The sequence below is a fragment of the Scyliorhinus torazame genome, chromosome 8 (assembly GCF_047496885.1).
Source record: "Scyliorhinus torazame isolate Kashiwa2021f chromosome 8, sScyTor2.1, whole genome shotgun sequence".
Lineage (NCBI taxonomy): Eukaryota > Metazoa > Chordata > Chondrichthyes > Carcharhiniformes > Scyliorhinidae > Scyliorhinus > Scyliorhinus torazame.
In genome coordinates this window covers 179,911,167-179,928,544 of record NC_092714.1, presented here as the reverse complement: position 1 = coordinate 179,928,544, position 17,378 = coordinate 179,911,167, and the positions used below count along the sequence as shown (strand labels likewise).

Below are 17,378 nucleotides of genomic sequence, written 5' to 3'. Positions count from 1 at the left end.
CTCAGGGGCCTTGCCCAGCAGCCCCTTCACCACCAGCCCCGCCAGCATCCTCGAAACGTATCTCGTGGCACTCACACCTTCCACTCCTTCAGACAGGTCAACTATTCGCAGATTCTGCCTCCTCGACCTGTTTTCCTGTTCCTCCACCTCTAGTCTCGTCTTGCAAAAGTCTCCTAAGAGCCCCACCTCCGTCTCCAGTATCACCACTCTATCGCTGTGTTCAGGGATTGTCCTCTCAATATCTTGGATCTGCGACCCCTGAGCCTCCAGACATTTTTCCACTCTCTCCATTGAGCCCTTCAGGGGTGCCACAGCCCCTTCGATCGATCCACCTGATTCTCCTTCCTCTGCTAATGGAACTCTTCCTCGATGAAGGCCATCAACTGTTCCACCTGAGGCTCTGCACTGACCCATCCCCCTCCGCCATCTGTCCACTAGCTGCTGCACTACAGATCTCTTCCAACTCCTTAGCCAGATACTTCACATTCTTCTGCTGGGTTTGATAACCAGCAGACATGCCACTCCTGGGGGAACTTCTCCGAAAAGTTACACTTTTCTGTCAAAGGTACACCCGATTTCAGGTAAAAAGAACTCTTTTCTACGCTTTCAAGCAGCAGCCACCCTGTGTGCGACCACTCACACCATGGCCGCCACCGGAAGTCCCCATGCTTGTCCATTTGTAACCCGTGTCTATCCCTTCCCTGCACTATATAACCAAATGCACTTTTACATAGCCCTGGTGTTGTCTGCTTCATGAGGCACAGGATTCACATGGTCAACTACAACCAAATAGTAAAACTGCTGGAACTTGCCGAAACAACAGCCTGGATAGTCAGAATGCTGGCTCAAAAACAGTGACAATAAGGAAACTTTTTTGCCTTTTAATGTAGAAATTCATCTTCCCTTTATATAAATTTTGAGCTCGACACACTGGCTGATTTTGTTTGCCCATTAGTTCAAGATACAGGGTAACAACCTGGCTGAGATCATTTGATCTATTTTACTTGTCATTTGATGTTGGAATGAGCTATCAGAACAATAGTTAATTATTACTACTACCCTTTATCCTTCCCTGTCACTGCCTCCAGATACCTGTGAGTATCTTCTACTGAATATTCCTCAGCCCATTTGATATTGAGGAAGTTTGCTTCTTTGGATGCTCCATGTTTCACATACCACATTGGAGCTATTTGAATGTTTTCGCAGAGTTAATAGCTGCAAATTTTGGAACTGTTGTACACTGGTCTTGCCAAGTGTGCGTGTTTTGCTTTTTACATTTTCTGACCCTCACTGTTCGATTTGAAAAATAATTCAATAAATAAATTTGATAATTTTCAAGAATAATCAGTTATTTATTTCAGACAATTTTTTTTGCATAGTAATCAGACAATTTACAGATGTCCACTGAGTTATGTGTTCATGGTTAGTGGGTGGACATGTTTGTATGGAGGCTCAATATTTACATACAGCGCAATAGCATGCCGATCTCGCAATTCTATTCGGTGCAGCCTGGTAACCTCCAGCCGCAATTGTTCCAACGTTTTCGAAGAACAGATGTCCATCTCCCTTTCCCCTGTGTAATCTGGATCCTCTGGATAAAGTTCATCCCCAGGGTACAGAGTTGCGAAGCCATCAGAAGCAACTAGACGGATTGGAAACCATCGCTCGCAGCCATCCAAAGCACGATCTTGGCTGAATCGCTGCAGTTCTTGGAGATAGGGTAATCGGCAGAGCCTGCCCAGCTCATGCCACTGTGGGGGAGGGACATAGAATTTCCCTGAATTGTAGCCCTCAATAAAATCAAGGGGAGACATCCAGTTGTGTTGGATGGTTTCACGGTCATCATGCAATGTAAAAGGAATCTCTTGCAAACAACAGATGAAGAACACAGTATCAAACCTCTTTCCCTTCGGGTAAGTGGGGGTTAGCCAATTACTCCACTCCTTCAATGCCCAGATATTTGGTATACAGTCTAGCTCTCTGCACAGTTTCATAAAATTTTCTGCATTTTTCTGTAGAAGTGGCCTCCAAATTGCAAGTTCTTTTTGATCATACTGTAAGGCCTCTTGGCTTTTCAAACATTTATCAGGGGCATTTGGTTTCACAAGTAGAATCCCTGATTCTTCAAATGTTTCCCGAATAGCACAAATACGGAAAGCTACCTCTCCAGGGATTTCAGATCCCAACTTTCTCCTGTCCATTGCAAGAATTGGAGGTCTCTTCGGAGGTTGCCTGACCGTACCTATTTTAAAGTTGGGTGGCTCACACAATGGCTGGAATATCTGGATCCACTCACTGGAAAAGTCAGAAGGGTCGACTGTACCACCCGGAAATACCCAAGCGTTTGGCATGAAGCTGCTTTTTGCACTCCGCTGTAACATAAGCACGGTATAATCAAACAAAGCCGTCTCCAACCTTGAATGAGTCAAAGTTCTCTCTCGTTTAGGCACCGAAATTGGAGGCCGACAGGTTTGTGTACTGGTGGCACTTGTATTCACAAAGTTATTTCGGACACCTGCAGCCAAGATCACTGTAGCTGCTTCCTTCCAATATCTTAAGTCCCTATTCATCTTGCTGCGAGAAAGGATAAGATATCATTAGTTATTGCTGAAATTCCAGCTCATCAGCAGCCCCACTGCCCTGATGAATCCAGCAATTCAGAACCCTCATGCATGAATTGGCAAACCAGCGTTCTGTAGACCTTGCAAGTGCACCAGGTTTACCAGAAATGGGGGGAAAGGAGCCATGATAATACACAAGTGGACACCCACCAGTCCCACTAAAGGTGTCCCTCATCAACTTTATACGATTTAGTGATCTCAACTCCACAAGCTCCCCAGAAACACAGCCCAAACAAGGTGCAAATATAAATACTGTGGATGCTGGAAATCTGAAATAAAAACTGAAAAAACTGGAAAAATCCAGCTAGTCAATATGTGGGAGGAGAAAGAGAGTTAACGTTTCAGGATGATGAGCTTTCATCAGAATCCATTCTGAACATGCTCTAGGTTTTTGCCCCATTCTGGCCTTACATTATTACTAGCCTAGTCTATATTAGGATAATTAAAGAACCCCTCCATTATAACTACTCTATAAATCTTGCACTTTCCTATAATATTTTTGAAAATTTGTTCATCGCCATCTTTCCGACTAGTTGGAGCCTATAGAATGCACAGAGTGTTATAATGGTATGTCTATATTTCTTAGCTCTCGTCAAAAAGATTCTGACCTTGCCCCCAGGACATAATGTTCTCGTTAATCAGTACTGCCACCCCTCCTCCCATCTTTCCTGAACATTTTGTTACCAAGAATATTTAATACCGGTTATGTATGTGGGTCATTGTTTTTGTGTGCAATGTCTCCTTAAGAATCGAATTACATGACATGTGTGCCATCATTGGATACTTTGGGGGCTTTTGGGGAGTCTAGTACCAAACTTTGTACAGGGAAGACCTATTCAATAAAACTCTGTTAATCTTGCATCAAAGCCACATGCTACAGCATTTAATTTTGTTTGTACTGGCAGCACGGTGGCGCAGAGGGTTAGCCCTGCTGCCTCACGGCGCCGAGGACCCAGGTTCGATCACGGCTCTAGGTCACTGTCCGTGTGGAGTTTGCACATTCTCCCCATGTGTTTGCGTGGATTTCGCCCCCACAACCCAAAGATGTGCAGGGTAGGTGGATTGGCCACGCTAAATTGCCCCTGAACACCCCCTAGTCACCCTCTGGCCTCCCCCCACCAGTCCTCCCAGCCCTCGCGGAAGCCCCCCCGGCCAGCAGCACAGCTCCCACTCGACTGGCGGCGCTGGACACAGTCCGCAGCTGCCACGCTGGGTTCCATGAGTGAACGGCGTGGTCGTGAACTCGGCCTATCGGGGACGGAGCATCGGGGACGGGCCTTCAGGTGACGTCCTGAGGCCGTCCCAGCGGTGTGCTCCACACGCCACGATTACGCCCTTTCGGAGGGGGGTGGAGCATGCGCAATCTGCGTAAAAGGGGCACCGCCCCAGATCCGGTCGTAAAAATGGATTCTTTGACGGATTGCCGATTACGAAATTGCCGTTGGGAAACTGAGAATCTTGCCCCATGACTTTCATGCAAGTTAAAGCTGTTGAGTGAAAGCTGTTTCAAATTGGTAATACATCTTGAATTAACTAGACCACTGAATTAAGCCAAGGGGAAGAGCATTCCAACACTGAAAACTGCAGGACATTTTGGCTTGATGGGCTCTTTTAATGAAGACTCAGAGAACTGGAAATAATATTCAGCGAGGTTCCATTATTATATTTTAGCCAACAAAATATCGTAAGAGATGAAGGTCCCTGCATTCTTAAGTAAAATTATCCTCGAACTACAATCCTTAGATCTGGACTTTCCCACCATTGGGAATGTTCTTTTTGAATCTACCCTGTCTAATCCTGTTAGAATTTTATACATTTCTATGAGAGCCCCTCTCACTCTTCTAAACTCCAATGAATATAATCGTAACTGATTAAGTCTCTCCTCAAATGATAGTCTTGCCATCCAGGGATCAGCCTGGTAAACCTACGCTGCACTCCCTCCATAGCAAGAACATCCTTTTTCAGATAAGGACTGGTATCCCTTTTTCAGATAAGGACCCAGGGGCTGGTTTAGCACACGGCTAAATCGCTGGCTTTGAAAGCAGACCAAGGCAGGCCAGCAGCACGGTTCAATTCCCGTTCCAGCCTCCCCGTACAGGCGCCGGAATGTGGCGACTAGGGGCTTTTCACAGTAACTTCATTTGAAGCCTACTTGTGACAATAAGCGATTTTCATTTCATTCATTCATAAGGACACCAAAACTGCACACAATACTCCAGATGTGGCCTCACCAGTGCCCTATACAATTATAAAACATCCCTATTCCTATACTCAAATGTGCAGGGAGAATGTGCAGACTCCGCAGACAGTGACCCAAGCCAGGGATCGAACCGGAAACCCTGGCACTGTGAAGCAACAGTGCTAACCACTGTGCTACCGTGCCGCCCACTTTCATCCGTCCAATTTCCCTCGCTGCCACTTGCCTCCTCAGCTGATGCACGAGCATCCTGCTGGCTTTCTCCACAAATTCAAAGACTGCCCCTCTGGCCCTGCGCAGGTGTCCCACCTCTTTTCCAGTGGAAACTAATCCAAACTCGATCTGGAGATTCTGTAGCTCCTTCAACAGCGCTTCTTCAGGTACAGCCAAGTACCTCCGGTTAACCCTCAGACTGGTCTCCACCAACTTCAATCTCTCAATCCTCTCTTATGTGGCCCAGATCGAGATAAACTCCCACCTTACCACTGCCTTCAGCACATCCCCCAACTTATTCTGCTCTACGTAGTTCGGGGTAACCAACCCATATCTTTTTGCAAACTTCCTCATCCGCCAATAACCCCACATCCACTCTCCACTGCGGCCGCTGGGGACTCCCCCTTGCCAAAACCCACCTCAAAAACTCAATATCATTACAATTTGGGGCGTACACATTCACCAGCACCATGGGTGCACCCTCCAACCTCCCCCTCACCATCACAAATCTACCCCCAGGGTCTGTCACTATACTCCCCACCTCAAAAGCCACTCTCTTATTACTCAACATTGCCACCCCTCGTGTCTTCATATCCAACCCCGAATGGAATACCTACCCTACCCAGCCCTTCCTCAATCTCGTCTGGTCCCCCACCTTCAAATGAGTCTCCTGAAGAAACACCATGTCAGCCTTCAAATTCCTTAAATGAACGAAAACGCGCGGCCTCTTAATCGGGGCCATTTAATCCCCGAGCGTTCCTCGTAATCAACCAAGTTGGAATCAGAACGAGCAGATATAAAACACGCCGAACTTCATTCCTTTATTGCAGAGGGACGCTTTGACCAAATTAAACCCAGCCCGCCGCTTGGCCAACTCCGCACCCAAGCCCTGGTAGATACGCACCACGTTTCCTTCCCAGGTACATTCTCTCATCTCCTTCACCCACCATAGAATCTTCACTTTATCCAGAAAATTATGCAACTGCACCACCATCGCACACGGCTGCCCCCCCCCCCCCCTCCCCTCCCCCCCGACTGCCCCCCCAACACTGCCCCCCCCCCCCCCCCGGCCCGCGTTCCTTTGTGGCCTGCGTTCCTTCAATCCCTTCAGGCAGCCCCACAATCCGGAGATTCTGCCTCCTGGAGCGATTCTCCAGGTCCTGCGCCTTCTCTCTCAGCTGCTTCTGACTCTCCGCCATGAGCACCATTTCGGTCTCCAACGTGACCAAGCGGTCCACATGATCCACCACCGATTCCTCCACCTTCCAAAGCGCTGAACTCTGTTGTGGAGGACGCAGCAGACCACCACAATGCAGGCGACTATCTGCGGGATGCATTGCAGTGCAACCCTAGAGCGGTCGAGGCACCGGAATAGCATTTTGACGAGTTCAATGCACCGCTCAATGACAGACCGGGTGGCCACATGGACCTTGTTGTCTCGGGTCTCCACATCAGCCACCGGCCTCCGTACTGAGCCACGTCTTCAGCGGGTACCCTTATTCCCCAAGAGCCAACCTGGGGTGATCCTCTAAGAGGCTGGGGGTGTCTGACTGCCCCAGGATGTTCATGTGGTGGTCGCACACGAGCTGGATGTTTAGAGAGTGGAACCCCTTCCTTTTGATGGCGGGCACTCCCAGACGGCCCAGTGTGTGCAAGGCAACATGTGTGCCATCGATTACCTCCTGCACCTGGGCCTTTCCATCAATGTTGGATAATCCTGCTGCCCAGGCATCTTGTTGGGTCTGCTCCATATCATAGCTTATATAGTTTTTTGTCCGGGCAAACAGGGCATCTATGACTTCACAGTTGCACGTGTGGGCTGTAGCTTGTGAGATGCCACACAAGTACCCGCTTGAGGCCTGCAATGATCCTGAAGTGTAAACGTTCAGGGCTACGGTAACCTTGCTAGCCACTGGGAGTCGGTCCTCCCCCTCTACATGGTGCCATGTCCACGAGGACATGGCACAGGTGCTGCACCATCTCCTTGTTGAGGAGGAGCCTCCTGCGGCACGCGCTGTCCGTCATCTGCTCGAAAGACCAACGACACCTGTGTACTGTGGGTTGTCGTGGACCTCCCCCTCTGGGTCCCTCTCTGGCCTGATGGGTGGCTGGGTCCCCAATGTGTAGGGTGGGGCCCTGCACATGGGCCGCCTTCTTGAGCCTCTGTTGACGCTGCTTCCTCCGGCGTCTGGCAGTCTGACCTGCCAGCAGCACAACTAGGGAAAGCTCCGTGGGGTCCAAAAAATCGACCATCCCCAATAATATCTGTAAGGAATTGGGTGAGGGTGTGCAACTGGCAACCTGCTGTGTCTTCCACCTCGCGACTCTCCAGTCTCCCCACCCTCCCCTGCCATCTGACACAGCAAGGGGCCCTGCTTACCGGTCCCCAAACCTCGTACCTCAGCACCCGCGTGACCATTTGCCGGAGAGGCCGTTAGAAATTAGGGCTGCTTCCATTTTGTATGGAGATAGGGCTTAAGAGGTGATTATTGATTTCTCGCTATGCTACGGCAGGATTCTGATTTCACGAATGGGAACGTGCCGGTTATATTGCAAACAGATTGACATGCGGCGGGTTTCTCGATTTTGGCATCTCCCACGATTTAATGGCCTTGTTGTGCTCACGCCTAATTGCAATGTGGCCATTAAATTGCACCCATTAAGTCACCACCTTTCCACCTAGAATTTGCAGTGCAGAAGGAGGCCATTCGGCCCATCGAGTCTGCACCGGCTCTTGGAAAGAGCACCCTACCCAAGGTCAACACCGCCACCCTATCCCCATAACCCAGTAACCCCACCCAACACTAAGGGCAATTTTGGACACTAAGGGCAATTTATCATGGCCAATCCACCTAACCTGCACATCTTTGGGCTGTGGGAGGAAACCGGAGCACCCGGAGGAAACCCACGCACACACGGGGAGGATGTGCAGACTCCGCACAGACAGTACCCAAGCTGGAATCGAACCTGGGACCCTGGAGCTGTGAAGCAATTGTGCTATCCACAAGGCTACCGTGCTGCCCATGAATGGTTTCGTTGAAAGATTTGTCCAGTCCTTGAAGTGTGCAATGAAAGCTTCTAAGGACCAAGGCTCACTACATCGCCGTGTGAACATGATTTTAGCAACATACCAGAATGCGACACATGTAATTGCACAACATTCATCAGCTTTTCTGTTGATGAATAGGAAACTGAGAATTACCTTTGATTTACTCTTGCCAAAGGAGACCAAAACCAATAGTCACAGATCTTGAGATGAGAAAGTAACTCAAGGAAACTTTTGTTTCAACAAGGAGAACAAGTGTTACTGTCCAGCTATACCACTAGTGGGCTGGTTTAGCACAGTGGGCTAAACAGCTCCTTGTAATGCAGAACAAGGCCAGCAGCGTGGGTTCAATTTGCGTACCGGCCTCCCCAACAGGTGCCAGAATGTGGCGACTAGGGGCTTCTCACAGTAATTTCATTGAAGCCTACTTGTGACAATAAGCGATCACTATTATTAGTGAGAAGTGGGACCCTGCGACAGCATTTGCTCAGACTGGTCCAATATCCTACACAGTGCAATCAACAGACGAACACGTGTGGAGACATTGTGCGCATCAATTATTGTCAACACGCGTTAGTCTGCCAGTGCCAGGACTACCTCAAGAGGTAACGGTCTGCATTGCATCTGACTGTGTAACTTCTTGTTCCATCTACAGAAGAAGAAACAGCATCAAAAGTATCCATCAATGGTCTTTCCTTGGAAAAAGAGACTCTAACACCTTCCAGGGTAGAGACATCTGCTGAAAAACCTGAAAATACATCTACGGTCGAGTCCCAGAAGTGCACAGGCAACCAACAAGGAATAGAGGCCCACCTGATCGTCTTATCGTATTGCCTGTGTTAGTACAATGTAATAATATGATGCCTACACTTGTATACAGATGTAAATGGCTATGTTACAATACCAGTTATTACTTGTGTTGGACCTTAGAAGGGGTAGGGATGTTTATATATGTGGGTTATCATAGTTGTGTGTAATGTATTTTTTTTAACCAAGTCACGTGACATGTGTGACATCATTGGCTACTTCGTGGGCTTTTGGGAGTCTAGTACCAAATCTTGTACAGTTAACACCTATTAAATAAAACTCTGTTAATCTTGCATCAAAGCCACAGACTACAGCAATCTACTTATTTTGTACTGTTAGTTTAAAGATGCAACAGTATCCAGTCTCGTCTCTCTTACAGCCAATTGTTTTTTCTCCACTTTATTTTTACAAGCCTGCAGTTTACAGACCTTATTTACCACATTCTACGCATCATTTACATGTGCTGTAATCCTAATTTTGACTTTGTTTCATACCTTCTTACTTTGACCACACTTAATATCTTATTTCCTACTCTAATGCTACCTATCCCAATTATTTGTGCACCTTTGCGTTTCTCTTGAATACTACCTCCTGGTTCTCACACCTGCCTAGTTAGGTTAAACACTGCCCAGTAGCAGTGGCAGGTAAGTACGTCCATGCCCTGTTCACGTTCAACCCATCCAGCTCGTACAGGTCCCAACTTCCCCAAAACCGGCCCTAAAGACCTTTCACTTGCACCATCCCTTCAGCCACACATTTATTCTATTTTTATACTCACTTGCGAGTGGTACTGGGAGTAATGCAGAGTTTGATGTTATAGAGGTGGAAATAGGTGGTCTCAATGTAGATACATGGTCAAAAGCTCAGCTCGCATGTAAAACTTTGACATCAAGGTTGCAAACAGTCTGGATCAAACAGGTTCCTGGGAGACGGGTAGATTTAATGGCGCAGGAACAGTTTGTGGCAGGGACGGAAAACAATGGCTTCATTTTTCCCAATTCTTAATCAGAGATTTCTGTTCATTCCTGTACTTGTGTATTTAACTGGAAGGATTTAAACAAGAAGAAAGTTAATGTCTCAAGGTATACCAACGGTGTGGCACTGATGTATAATATAGCTACATACCAAAATTATAGACCAAGTTTTAAAAAAAGTTAATTGTATTTGGCTTGTCGTACGGATAAAATGCTTCAAAAATAATCTAGAAATGGTCATTAGTGCAATTGATCCCAAATCCGCACCTTCAACCACCTTATCCACAACCTCACCCTCATACGCCAACAACCCTTCTGCGTCTGCGCAATAACACCCGTCCGCGCCTCCAGCCCTTCTGCGTCTGCGCAATACCCGTCCCACCTCCAGCCCTTCCGCGCCTCCAACACTTTTGCGTCTGCGTCTCAAGCCCTTCCGCATCCCCAGCCCGTCTGCGCAGCACCCGTCCGTACCTCCAGCCCTTCTGCGTCTGCGCAGCACCCGTCCGTATCTCCAGCCCTTCTGCGTCTGCGCAGCACCCGTCCGTACCTCCAGCCCTTCCGCGTCTGAATCTCCAGCCCTTCTGCGACTGCGTCGCGCCTTCAGCACTTCTGCTTTTGCGTTTGTGCTTATTGTATGTGGCGCAGGCGCTCTGAGTGCTCTCATGATCTAGAGTCTTCGATATATCTTTGCAGGTATACACACCAAACACCTTTGGTCCTTATGTTTCAATTATTTTCTTTGTTAACTACGATAAACTAGTGTATTTCCAGCCTAATATCTAAACCTAAATCATTACTATTACCCCCCCATGATAGCCTCTAATTCTAAACTCACAGCAGCTCACCATTCAACAGTAGCTTCTGAACCACGTCCTCTGTCACCTGGAAGGACAAGGGCAGCAGGTGCACGGGTAACACCACCGCCTTCAAGTCACACACCACCCTGACTTGGAACTACAGTCAACTGCTATCGTTTACGATCCCTCCCTGCACCTGCACGTCGTGACGTCGTGAATTTGTTCATCCGCACAAATGTATACATCACCGAATCCTGGTTCGTCGCCCCAAACCCTCGCTCACCTGTGATTTAGAATGTCAAACTCTCACCTTCCCTAGGTCGTTCCCCGTAGAAAGCAAGCATTGTGCAGTCTCTGCGTAGGCACACATTCAGTGTACACAATTTCACCCTTCATGAGATTTTGCCCCGGTGAACATTATATCACCATTCCTTTACTGTCACTGGGTCAAAATCCTGGAACTCCCTAAAAGCACTGTGGGTGTACCGTCACCACGTGGACTGCAGCAGTTCAAGAAGGCAACTCACCACTACCTTCGCAAGGGCAATTTATTTTTGCAATATCATTGTCATATAGTGGGAGACAAGATTGTGGGGTTTAAATGAATTGGAGACTGATAGACTGCAATCAAACATCAGAGGAGGTGTGAAGGCAAGAGCCAGGAAAGCTTGAATAGAAATTTACATAAGGCAAAGAAAGTGGGCTGTTGTATTTCAAAAGAAACATTGCAATTGGAAGATTTTAAATAGATGAGTCAAAATTGTACACATATATTTTCAAATACAGTAGCCATAAAGTAAAAAAAAGGTTGATCAAATCTGGGAAAATGAACTTCCACAGGATTGTAGCAAACAATAAGATCAAAGGGGAATAAACATATTTAAAGAAACATTGAAGTTTGAGTTGGGGGGTGGCTGTGAGATCTCATACAAGACAGAGTGTGTGTTGAAGCGAGACCTTTGAACAGCAATTTGCTATCATGCTCAGAGATCACCCTGAGAGCAGCAGGACATTGTATGAAACATTGCTCGAATTTTATAGATTAGAAAATATATAAGGACTGTTGCCATTGTGATGAATGTAGGAAATTGTTATATGTTATATTTATTGCAGTAATGTTATTTAAAGCCCTGGTTTAAGATATAAGCAACAGTATATGTAGCCATCTGGGATGGCCACTTCCCGATTACAAAATGGACACTTTGCAAAGATTGCAGGGAAAATGGACTACACTGAGAAAGCAAGCAGGTGCAGGGTTTGTCTGTTGATTGGGGCCGCAGCTCCCAGACAAGCCATCCCCGGGGACAAAAGAGTAAACGATACCAAGGCAGACACCCCGGCGCCAGAGGAGACCAGAACAAAGCAGGCCAACGGCCACCTAGGACATGCCCAGCCATCAGGGCACCCACCCCTTTATTGGAGGAAATCGATAGGAACGATTGGGAAACGGCCCAATTAATTGGGGCCAAGTTCAAGGCCCGCCCAAAAGCGCGCAAAGCCCCTTTTGGATATAAGAAGGATCCCCCAAGAGAGAATCGCTCTCTTGGCTCCGGCTCTCGCCAAGGAGAGACCTGCCAAAGCTGCATCAGAACAAGTAAGTCCAAGGTCAACGCACGCTACCAGACAGCCGCTCTTAGCTGTTATTCCATACCAGTTCAACCCCAGCAGCCTCAGAACCGAACAACGGCCATTGTTCCTCTGACTGAGTGGGTGCCCGAAGCTAAGTATAGGCTTTTAGCAGTAGTGATAGTTTAGTCTGTAGAGTTTTATGCATGAGTATATTTGACTGTGTGTGTAAATAAATGAGCATTGAGTTTGAACTAACTAACTGGTGTATAGAGTCTTTGATCAGTATTCGGTTTTGAACCTTGTGGCGGTATCGAGAGATACCTGGCGACTCCAGAGCATAACGTAATTAGAATTAAGGAAGGCAGCTGTTATAACCTGCCTACTTACCATTGGCTGGGGACTAATGACAATCCCACAACCCTGTGGGAGTATGAGCTTCCCCAATGAGGGGGGCGGAGAAACTATTAGTAAACTCCTAGTATAAATAAAGCTGGCCAGTTCAGGAACCAGCAGGAAGGAGTATGTAGCAAGGGAAGTTACTGCTACTGCTATGTATATATGTTATTGTAAATAAATGTTATTACTTTGTATCCTTAAAACTCGTGCTGGAGTCTTCGTGGCCCTCACTAAAGCAACCATATTGGCCACCATCTTCAGAGCCAAACTAAGAGAAACACACTTAGCAAGATATATCTGCTAATGCTGTGATTAAGGAGTTGTAAAAGTGAGGTGATCGTTGATTTTAACCACTTGTTTACAGATAGGTGGCTAACGGAACATTGTTTTGTTTTGATTTTGGAAGATCTCTGGGGTGTAGATACTATATGAAAGATGGCCCTTAGTCCTGGATAAACAGTTAATGGGGCATCTTAGTGGGAGGAGACCGAAAAATGCCCTATGATGTAATTAAGGGGTGGAGCCAAGTCTCTGTGTTTTGCAGTTTGTTACAGGATTTTAGTCTGATGACAGGGCTTCAGTTGGCTCCTGGAAGGTTCTCTCTGAGGTCTTTGTACAGAGGAAAGCAAGTAAACCAAGTATTAACTTTATTTATAAGTGATCTTTGAACTATATTGGTTTATTTAATTGGAATGTATATATAGTAGTAGGCGGAGGGAGTAAGTCAAAGGTTTTTCCTCTTATTTGAGAACTGTCTGAACGTTTAACTTAAAGCTGTTACTGTATTGCTAATATGATTGGTTCTTTAAAGTTTGTTTTAACATAAAAGATCAGTGGTCAGTGTAATCATTCCTGGGGTGAAGTATTCTTTCCTCACAGTTTTACAAATTCCATATATTTGGTTTCTTATCTGGGATCCTAACACCATCCAAAGGGGGTTTAGCTCTGAATTTATTTAAGCCAAAATATTTTCAGAAATGTTTGAAAAATACTATTAACTGTGTAAAGGCGTTCTTGTGTTTTTAAATGTTTTTTCTTTATGTTACTGTTTAATTTTAACACACAAAATCTTCACAGTTGAGTTTTTTATCTTAACTCCAGAAAACTCCTCATAATACACAAATTGCAACATTGCTCTGGCAGCTCATCACATTTCTATTTGGGATTTGGGCAGCCTGGTACTTACCATCTGCTGTGCCAATAAAAATGTTGGCCTAGCCAGTAATGTCCACATCCTGTGAAAGAATTAAAAAAACCTTATTCACAAATTCTAAATTGCGAGACCAAAATTCCATGAAAGATTTACATTTAATTGATACTTTTTGCGAATGAAACATTTTTTGAAGTGCAGTCACTGTTGTACTGTAGGAAACATAGCCTCCAATTGTGCACAACAAACTCTTGCAAACAATAAAAACAGATAGTGCTAAGAGCGGCACAGTGGCGCAGTGATTAGCACTGCTGCCCTCACGGCGCCAAGTTCAATCCTAGCCCCAGGTCACAGTCTGTGTGGAGTTTGCACATTCTCCCCGTGTTTATGTGTGTCTCACCCTCACAACCCAAAGAGATGTGCAGGGTAGGTGGATTGGCCACGATAAATTGCCCCTTAATTGGATAAAACGAATTGGGGTACTCTTAAATTTATTTTTAGAAAGACACAAATAATTTAAAACTTGGCCCCTCCAATATGAAGTCACTCAGTCATTGTTAATAAATTAATTATAATAAGGAAAATTAGTTCAGATGATGCAAATAAGAGTGATGGCTGTAGCACCTATGGATTATGGGCGCTTGACCATAATCAAAACTGAAAAAAACTGGGGCAAATTCACGAGGGAATAGTTCCACTATTGTTTACAAATGAAAATCTATTTAACACATCATTGGTTGACTGGATGCCAGCTCAGGGAATTAACGGATGTAAATGTATCATGATAGTTACGGATGCCCAGTCAGCTCTCAACAGAGGCTAAGAGATTGAATCAGGAGCCATAACTTTGAAAGTTTTAAGATGGTGCAGAAATATCAATTTGTTCCAGGAGTATCTAGAAATAGGGTGTGGTTATTTTATAAACAAACTTTACTAAAGGAAAAGAAAACAATATTTAAACTTTTAAATTTCAACCCTAACAAAAGCAGATTACATGTAGTTTCTTAAACTTAACAGACTAGTACTCAGTAAACATCATTTCAAAATAAACATGGAGCTCTTGTTCCATTACACAGACAGGCAAAGACAATGTAGGAAGCAATTTTTCTTCTGTTAGGGACATTCGTCTTGAACCCTTTTCCAAAGCCTGCCTCGGCAACATTCATGACCTCTCTTGGACAATTTCCAAAGCCTTTTTCTCTGTAATTTTCAGGACCTCTCTCGGTCGATTTCCAAAGCCTTCTCCTCTATAACATTCATGATTAGCATTCTTTCTCTTACTCTCTTTAAGCTCCGCCCCTCCACCCAGCCCTCAAACAAAGCTTCTCTGCTGGGGTTTCCAGGCTTGTACCCATCAGCGGTTTGATTGCCCACTCCCGTTTATATAAAAGAACAGAGCCATGCTATTGATATGCAACTAACGTTACATTGACAGACAAAGAGGCCATCAGACTCTGTAATGGGCTAATAGCTGATCAAACAGGTGTGCCCCGAAGAACAATGGATCTGGGGTATGCTGTGTATCCCCACTAACGAGTTAAAGTCTGACTGGGACAATACAACTTGGCCAGGTGTGGGCATAACCCTCTGACTCTGTGCTAGCAGGTGTTTTCCCCTCAGTCTGTTTAACCCCTAAGTTGCCTGCTACATTGGGGTCTCATTTTTGGACCCAATTTCTTAATATCTCCCTTGCGTAACAATGAACAACAATATATAACCCAACATAATACTTGAATCACTTCTCTCATTCAATCCCACCACTACCAGAGCACCTGATCGGAATTTGGATGCAAACCCAACAAGTGTACAGACCATACTATACACTCCAACAATGGACCAAGGCTTTAACAAACGAGATGGAACGAATAGATTCCTATACATTGTGGTAGGATCTGTTGAATTGATGCTCAAACATACAAATAAACCCATGGATTTGCATTATCTCCTGCGTCCTAGTTTTAATGCAAATTATATTGATTTTAGACCTAACATATCTCATCCTCCAGACTAGGAAGAAACACAAGAAATGGCAATGCGCAATTAGGCTTCGCACGTGGGGTAACAAGGTAAGAGATCAAGTGCCTGTACTAAGGGAATGTATAATACATTTGGTCTGAACACCTGCCTTTACGAACCAAAGCCAGATACCAGGTTAACTTCAATAGTGGCGGGGAATAAAGGAAACAATTGGCATTTGGGTTTGACTAAGAGCAAAAAGGGGATGGTTATGGGGGGACAAATGAATAGGGTTTATTAACAACAATTCATTAGGGCAGTCAACAATTATTCTTTGGGACTTTTGGACTTTCTAATGCAGTGCAATATAGTTGACTAAAAAAGGATAATTTCACAAAGATGTCAAGTAATTAATATGCTGATTTGACAAAATGGTCCCGAACAATGTATTTTTAAATTTTTATTTATTTTTTTAATTTAGAGTACCCAATTAATTTTTTCCAATTAAGGGGCAATTTAGCATAGCCAATCCACCTAACCTGCACATCTTTGGGTTGTGGGGGCAAAACCCACGCAAACAAGGGGAGAATGTGCAAACTCCACACGGACAGTGACCCAGAGCCGGGATCGAACCTGGGACCTCGGCGCCGTGAGGCAGCAACGCTAACCACTACGCGGGTCCTGCCCGGGTCCTGAACAATGTTAAACGAATGCTGAAATAGCACTGCCTGCGCAGAGTCAAGATAATGGGTCAATACATGTTTTCAGTCTAACTGGCTCTCAGTGACCATAACAACTTATTCTTAAGCCACTTAAGGAGTCAGCATAAAGATGTTTTTTTTTTAAATTTAGAGTACCCAATTATTTTTTTTCCATTTGAGGTGCAATTTAGTGTGGCCAATTCACCTACCCTGCACATCTTTGGATTATGGGGGTGAGGCCCATGCTGACATGGGGAGAATGAGCCGGAATCAAATCCGGATCCTCAGGGCTGTGAGGCAGCAGTGCTGACCACTGCGCCACCCATGAAAAAGGTTAACAACATGTTTTCCTAACTCGACATAAGGACCAGAACACTTGTTGGGTCAAACACCAAGAAAGGAGGTTGGGGAGGAATCCATAGAAAGACAAAGGGTAGATGAAAGTAGATAATATTCACTCTGCCTAGGTGCACACATGCAACTTGTTTAATGTAAAGTTTGAACCAGATAATGTTCAAATGTAAACAGTATCTATGACCTACACTGTATCAATGCTACTTGATTTCTTGTGTGGGGCAGAGTCAGATCCAGAGGCCCTCCTCTGACATTGTTCTCTCCCAAAATATTGGTCAATAAACGATCATTCTGTGCCTGAGACTCCTCCGATTATTTTGTGGAAAAGAGACTTATTACAGCAATCAGATGATCTATTTTAGTTATGTTAGTTGAAGGATAAAATGCTAGTTAGGACTGGGAAGAACTGTACTGCTCTTGCTCAAAAAATGCTATGTATTCCTTTTTTTCACAGAAGAGGGCAGTTTAAAGTCTTATTTTGAGAAACGGTACCACTACTCCCATAGTGATAATAAATAAGCAAATCGGTTTTAGTGATGTTGGTTAACTACGATCTTATAAAGCAATATTTAACACTGAACCAGGACAGCACGATGG

At 45.3% G+C, this 17,378-nt stretch overlaps 1 protein-coding gene across 1 annotated transcript; it reads right to left on the bottom strand.

Annotated features, from left to right (window-relative positions):
• Nucleotides 1-1,323: 1,323 nt before the first annotated feature.
• LOC140428288 (acyl-coenzyme A diphosphatase NUDT19-like) lies at nucleotides 1,324-10,192 on the bottom strand. Its single transcript, XM_072514593.1, has 3 exons — nucleotides 10,126-10,192; nucleotides 9,663-9,927; nucleotides 1,324-2,574 (listed from the first exon to the last, which is right to left on the bottom strand). The coding sequence occupies exon 3, from the start codon at nucleotides 2,568-2,570 to the stop codon at nucleotides 1,410-1,412; it is 1,161 nt and encodes a 386-aa protein (XP_072370694.1). The 5' UTR covers nucleotides 2,571-2,574; nucleotides 9,663-9,927; nucleotides 10,126-10,192; the 3' UTR covers nucleotides 1,324-1,409.
• Between the last annotated feature and the right edge of the window lie 7,186 nt (nucleotides 10,193-17,378).

Bases quoted from the DNA above. Each gene is read 5' to 3' on its own strand.
- LOC140428288 (XM_072514593.1), bottom strand. From the start codon at position 2,570: ATGAATAGGGACTTAAGATATTGGAAGGAAGCAGCTACAGTGATCTTG.